General features: G+C 47.8%; 1 protein-coding gene across 1 annotated transcript in view; it reads left to right on the top strand.

The window, feature by feature from the left end:
- Positions 1-2,818: 2,818 nt before the first annotated feature.
- Positions 2,819-7,096, top strand: part of KMO (kynurenine 3-monooxygenase) — a 10,672-nt gene continuing 6,394 nt past the window's right edge. Inside the window, exons 1-4 of the mRNA XM_009645694.1 lie at positions 2,819-2,872; positions 4,104-4,173; positions 5,757-5,854; positions 6,797-6,886. Coding sequence (XP_009643989.1) covers positions 2,819-2,872; positions 4,104-4,173; positions 5,757-5,854; positions 6,797-6,886 — 312 coding nt within the window. The remainder of the gene's footprint in view (positions 2,873-4,103; positions 4,174-5,756; positions 5,855-6,796; positions 6,887-7,096) is intronic.

Here is a 7,096-nt window from a genome sequence, read left to right as displayed (position 1 = left end):
TGAGGGTTTGGTTGCCAAACCTCATCAGCCTGAAGTGTTCATCCCTCCACATTTTTGGTTTTACTCCCTCACAGATATACTTATCCTACAGTAATTACCTATCTGTGGAACTAAAGGTGAGCAGGACATCTAGATGTGGTACTTAGGGATATGGTTTAGTGGTGGACTTGGCAGTGCTAGGTTAACAGTTGGACATGATGATCTTAAAGGTCTTTTCCAACCTAAACAATTCTATGATTCTATGAAATGCAACTTACTTGCACAGCAGAGCTAAATCCTGGCACTGGGTTTTCCTGAAGACCAGCACTTTGCCCTACCTGTGTCAATTGGCTTTATGCACTGTTTGGATAAATGATTCTCAGTGGAGAAGAACAGAAAGAAAATCTGCTCCTGCAGTCATCGGGTTTGAATGTTGAAGTGCAATGCTTACCCCCAGCTAATCACCGTCCATATTTTCTGCCCCAGGAGGGCTCTAACTCTCAGTGTCTCCCAAATCTCACATTTACAAAGCTACCCATGGTTTTCTTCTCAGAGAGCTACTGGAGGGTGATTTAAGCAGCCTGGAATTGTGTATATTTGTTTCATTATTTCTCAGCCTCTCCCTCATATCATAGGGTTTAGACTTGATTAAAAAAAAAAAAAAAAGTAAAATCCTAAGGTTATTTCTTGGATATTGGCATGACTTTTTCTTCAGCAGCATAAATTAAACACTTCTCCTCTCTTTACTTTTCCCACTAATTTCCAGAGGGCAGGCTTTAATCCAAGCCCATGCTATCCTGTTCTTTTTGTTTTCATTTAGGACTCCTTGGAAAGGTCACTCAGCATTTTCATCAAGCGATGCTTTTTCATGTTCTCAGCAGCCTGGTTGTGCTTAATACAGAAAGATAAACAATGAATTGTTAGCACTTTCTCAATGTCTTCCCACCTTCTCCTGTTTTTGAAGTGGAGAACATCTTTACACTGTTTTTGCCTGGTGCAGTTTGTGAGTGAATCTGATGAAGATAACCCAGGGACCTAAACTTTGGAATGGTTACCTAGAAGGAAGGATGTTGCACTGGGCATAGGTAGTCCCTGACAGGCAAAGTTTAGTCTGGTTTGCCAAGAACTATTGTCAGTAGCTGAGGAGATACGTTTAGCAGTGAGAAGCTGATGTATATCATTTTGGAAGAAAAAAACCTTTGAAACTGGTCTGTTTACCGTATTACATAGCTCTGCTCACTGATGGGTTGAGTGCTTTCCTGCATGTTTGTGCCTCCTGCCTCTGGAGCAGGTACACAGACTGTGGCTGAGGCTGTTTGTGCAGAAAGAAGTCTTATGAGACCAGCTTTAGCTACACAATTATATGCTGTGTTATCTACAGGAGCTCATGAATTAACTGACGTACCATAAAGTGCTGCTATCAACTTGGTGAGCCAGGATGGTGGAGTAATCTGTAAAGCCTACCAGACAAGTATGCAAAGGGTGCTGTGAATGGTGTTACCAAATAATAACTGTGGCTGATGGAAGCTAATGGTGTGCTGTCTGTGGTCTGAAAATAATTAATGGATAATGTATTTACTATGTAAATCTTACCTTGCTCTTTGTCCTCTCTTTTCTGTTTTCTTTGCTCTGTGTGTGTCAGTCAGTCAGATACCATGGATCAATTCACTGCTGCATAGTTCAGAGAAACCCCGTGGAGGGTTTTCAGTGGCAACTCCTTCAGACACAGTGCCAGGGCCTGTGGACACTAACAGGCTTTAACAATGCCAACCAGCCCCACCTAGGACCTTGTGCACTCCCCAAGACCGGCAGTCACATTTAAGCTTGGGCCTGAGGCTGCTTGTGGGTCCTGTTGACCCTGCCCTGCTTGTCCTCTCCTTGCACGGTACAGCAGGTTGGGACTGTGGCGTGGCATGGCGCTTGCTCCCTGTCCCCTCAGGAGCAGCTGGCCCTTGCTTGAACTGGGAACCAGGGCGTGCAATGGAGAATGGTGCTGTGCTTGTGCAGGGATTTGGTCTTGCTCCTTTGAGACAAATCTGCTGTTCTGGGCTGTGTGTTGCAGGTTTAGTAATAAATGGTAAATAGTGTATGTTAATGTGTGCATTTTCACTGTCTGCTGTTTAGTTATTTTGTGTAGGCTGTAATAGGCTCTTCCCTTTTAAAAGCTTACTGTGTACAGGATTGGCTCAGCAGAGCACTTCCTGCCAAGGACATGCATGTGAAACAGTGCATGCAGGGATGTCTCCTCACAGCCTCATCCAAGTCCTGGAAAGCTTCTGCAGATTAGGCATGGACCTAAGCATCACACCCCAAAACACTTGAGCCACACACAGCTTCCTTAGGCAAAAAGTGTCCTTGCAGATGGGATCAGGCCCCTGGGCAAGCAGTGTGATTCACATCCCACCCTCAGGAGAGTTCTCCGGGAGTTACTCTGCATTGTCCCACCTGTGCCTCTGCAGCTGCAGCCCAGCAAAGCACCAGTAAAAGCCCAGAAAATGCAAGTTCTCCTGCTATGTGCGCGTTTCATTAGGAGGCCCTTGAAGGCTGCAGAATTGCTTTACAATTTTCAGAAGAGGCCTTTTAATAAGGCCTGACTGAATAATGCCACATTCATGTCTCTTCACCTGAGGCTCAGTGTGGCTGGGCACACGGCCAGGCTGATTCACCGACAGTCTCTGGGTTGGGAGTTAAACTTTAATATGAACCAGGGGAGAATAACCCAGGCATGACTCAGCCACCCATGTCCTTTCCCTTCCCCTCCCCACTGCTGAGGGCAGCACAGCAGGACAGGGAGTGGGACGCAGCAGCAAGAACCTGTGACGTGGGGGCTGCTCCAGCAATGGAGCCCAGTGACCCACAGGGGAAAAGAGTCGCTGTTGTCGGCGGTGGTCTGGTAGGAAATGCAATTTGGCTGCTGTGTGATTCTGTTTGCCAGAAAGCCAGGGCTGTGAAAGTGTTGCTTGGATGTGGGGTGAATTTTTTTCTTGAAATCATTCCTCCTTCAGATGATGGGGTGTTATGGAGGAGTTGGTTGAGTTCCCGCTGTGGGAGGCAGTGAGGCTCATTTGAGCAGCTAGGACTTTGTAGGAGAGGAATGGGTCTCTCCCTTGAGGGAAAGCTTTGCTGCTGAGATATCCCAGAGACGCAGTGTGCGTCTGTGGTGGGCACTTGTTTTGACCAGTGTGTGGAAATAAATCCTGCTGCCAGGAGTCCTTTTCTAGGAGGAAGGTTTTTGGTAGGTGGAGCAATGGTGCCCAGGTACACTAAATAACAGTCCTCATTTGGGCTGCCAGATCCTTCTGTCCCTTGGCTGTTTCTGACTTTAACCAAGTCACTAACGTGAAATGCTTTGCAAGGACTGAGACTTGGTAAATGCTAGGCTAAGAGGAAATGCCTTCCTCTGCCTACTTTTGTTGGGAATGGTTTTCCTCCATTGCTACTTGCAGAGTGGTCTGACTCTAAATGACAGCATGGAGCAATACCTAAATCTCTCTTTTGACTTTTTGGCCATTAGTTTCTTGGTCCTAGCGCTGCTGGAAAAGAGTGATGACATAAGAGTCTGTAGTTCTAGCTACAGACTGACTACTACTACTGATGACAGAAATTAAACAAGAAAAAGACAACTATCCATTTAAATAACAAGCAGGACATGTGTGTGCTGTCCTTTTTAAGGTAACATCTTGCTTTTACACAAGTCTAGCTTCCCATGCTGTGTTCCCAAGGGAATGCTGCAGCACCCTGAATTTATGGAGGAAGATAAATATAGTCTGGAGAGGAGCAGGGAGCTTGCCTGTACCAGCTCCTGTTGTCTCTGGCTGAAGGGGTTAGCCCTGCTGCAATTAATCACTGAGTGTAAACAAGCTCTGGACTTGTTATGACTTTATACAATGAGTTTTGATGGATGACTTTTGTTTCGGAGGCTCTACAGGCACATCAGGAGTGCCAGAAGACTTCTTTCTAGGAAGAAGCTCTCTAAGGTTCTTAATCGAAGTGTCTTCCTGTGTATGCTGAGTTGCATCCTCTCACCATGTCTTTCCCCTGATGCATCTCAGTAGTGATCTGTGATACAGCTACTATATAGCTACTAAACACTTCAGCCACCATTTCTGATACTTCTCTTGTAGGTAGGTGCATTAAATGCCTGTTTCTTTGCTAGACGAGGTTTCCATGTCGACGTTTATGAAGCCAGAGAAGGTAAGTTTAGTCTGGTCATTACTGTTTTATTAATGTTTCTATCCCTTTACTAATAACAGTTCCTGAAGAAGCAAAAAAGGAACTGTGTGAGCTCACTAAAACTGCAGAAAGAAAATGAAATCTGAAAGCATGGCACTTTGGGGATATTCTTTTCACTCTTCCCTTTGGCTCCTGTGGTGGCAGGGAACATTTATTTGAAATATGTTGTCTTGTGTGGAGAGAAACGACCCTTCAGCTACTAAAATGATGCCCTTTTTTATGTTCTTGGCTTAAATATTGATTCAAATCCTCACCTTTGAAAATTGGTCTCTGCATGAAGAATTATAGCACAGTGCTGTTGAATCAAGCTAGGTCAGAAGTTTGGAAGCAACAGCTGTTGATGTTGCAGCATCTCTGTTAGGGTTAAAAGAATCACGTGACTGGTAACCACTGCCTTTGGTGGTGAGAGGGGCTGGTGGCGAGAGGGGCAGAAGGAGAGATGAAGTGCTTTCAGGAAGCCTTCATCTCTGCAGGGCACTGCAACAGAGAAATGATTATTCAGAGCCCAGGTGCTGTTTGAAAGGGAGAGAAATCATTTGACTTCAGTGTCTGTCAACTGACAGACAAATAAAACCTGGGCAGAGATGGAAAGTCAACTGGCAGATAAGAATGACACCATGGAAGGTGAAATTCAACCCAAACATGAAGTGAAGGGACGGAGAAGCCCCATGTGACACATGATCTCTGTGATAATTCTTCCAGCTTGGGCAGATGTCAGGATGGGTGGTTCTGCTGCATGGCTCCCAGCTATACCTGTCCCAAGTCCTGCTCACAGCTCTGGGTCCCCACTGCAGAAAGAGGGGGTAAAAACAGCCAGCCCAAAGTGATGCCAGCAGGCTGCAGACTCAGAGCAAGAGCAAATGGCTTTTCACCCTGGTTTAACTGTTAAACTCTTTGCTGGATGTTGTATATGCTAGATGTTTCAGAGGTTCAAAAAGCCTCTGATTGCTCTTACCGGCCTTCTGAGTTGGATGGATTTTACCACTTTGCTCCAGTTTTTGGGCCATTTCTTGTGTTGAGATGCAACCCTGAAAACCTGTCACCTGCGCTGGCTGGACAACCCGAGAAGCCTGTGTGAGGCCATTCAGAGGAGGAACAGGCCATCAATGAGACATTTCCATCTGAACAGTGATGGAGAAGGTGACCTGCCAGTGTCCTGAAAAGTGTCAGTATGTGGGTGTCAGCAGAAGCTGCCAGGCATTCATCACTTGGCTCTCTTTGCTTAGAAGGGAAACTGCTCTTAGTTATAACATGCCCTCCAGCACTGTGGGGAGCTGTCAGGATCTGGTGTTCCCTTTGCAGCACTTGGCTGCAGCTGCTTCTTCCAGGCTAGAGGAGACATAGAGGAAACGGCACTCAAAGCTGCTCAGCTACCTTCCCAACAGCTGAGCATGCCCTCTGATACCTGCCCTCTCTGCACAGAGAGTGGGGGGACGGGGACTCACCACTGCCCTGACTGCTGTTGCTGCAGGGGTTTTGGGAGATGCCGCCCACACCAGGCTGTGGTATAGGTGTCTCCGTAACCAAATGCTCTTTCTGCACAGATATCCGGGTGGCCAGCTTTGCCCGTGGCAGAAGCATTAACTTGGCCCTGTCCCACAGAGGACGCCAAGCCCTCCGAGCTGTGGGGATGGAAGACCAGGTACCCTGGCAGCTTCTTTCAGTGGTGGAGTCTCTGTGGTTAAAACACTGTTGACTTCAGCTGGTGATGGATGGGCTCTCTTCTGCTCCCTAAGCATGCAGGGGCCACCACAGCAGTAGCTCAGCTTTCTTGAGGGTGGAGGTAGACCTCTCCCACTGCATGCCTGCTGTGTGGCTCTCCACTGCTTCACGGCACAGCTGCCAACAGGGATCTCCCCCAGCCTGGGGGCAGAACCAACCCCAGGCAGCCGGGCTCTGCTTGTGGCAGAGGGTGCTGCCCCGGGACACCAACACTCAGACAACACCTTTCAGTGTTCACCTCTCCTGGAGGGTGAGGGCAATGGGGCAGGAGTAGCTGGGCTCCCAAAAGAGCTGGAGTGCCAGCAGGATGCGATAAAGAGGCCTGGCCCAGTTTTGTATTTTCCCACAAAACCTTGAGCTTTGGGCTGACCCCTGAAATCTGTGCACACCTACTTCTGCACAGCACATTTGGCTCAGAGCCCAGCACTCCTTTGCAGGGTTCTTGCTACCATTAAACATCCAGCTGTTGGCAGCAGTGGGATCTTCTGGCCCCTGGCTGCCTGCAGAGAAGGAGCCGAGGCTTCAACAGTTCATACCCCAGCTCCAGGATGTAATTTGGCTGTCATCCCCTGCCCTGTCCAGCACCCTAGGGCTTTTCATGTTCTTTCTATCCAAAAATAATTTTCTGCTGATTTTTCTGAGCTTGTAAGTAATCTCAGTAAAATGTAGTGACTTGGCATTGACAGCCCTGTAAAATTTTCTCCCAGTAACTTGGATAGCCACATGAAAACATATGAGCAGATAGCACCCCATTCTGCCTGGAGTGCAGTGTGCGGTGGGGATGGCACTTGGTAGCTTGTGCCCTGCCCCTCAGCAACTCAGTTTTGGCCAGAAGGCTGGCTTGTGTTCCCTTCTGTTTCAGATTGTCTCCAAAGGCATTCCCATGCGGGCAAGGAGGATACATACGCCTTCGGGGAAGAAGTACTCTATCCCCTACGGGAAGAAGAACCAGGTACCAGTCTCATGCTGTCACTCGGAGATGCTTCGCAGAGCACCAGGGGTCTTTGATGGAATTTGTAGCTCTGTGTGACGGGCAGCCTGGGGCTCACAGTCCTAGGAAGGACTAGAAAGGATGTGTGAGTGGGAAGGGGATTGCATGACCCCCCGAGTTCAGCGAGGCTACTTGGAGAGGGTGATATTTCTCATCTGGCCATGCTGAGCA

This window comes from Egretta garzetta, unplaced genomic scaffold (assembly GCF_000687185.1).
Source record: "Egretta garzetta isolate BGI_Z169 unplaced genomic scaffold, ASM68718v1 scaffold721, whole genome shotgun sequence".
NCBI classification, from domain to species: Eukaryota; Metazoa; Chordata; class Aves; order Pelecaniformes; family Ardeidae; genus Egretta; species Egretta garzetta.
Note: the sequence above shows the minus strand (reverse complement) of the source record. Positions and strands in the feature narration are given on the sequence as shown.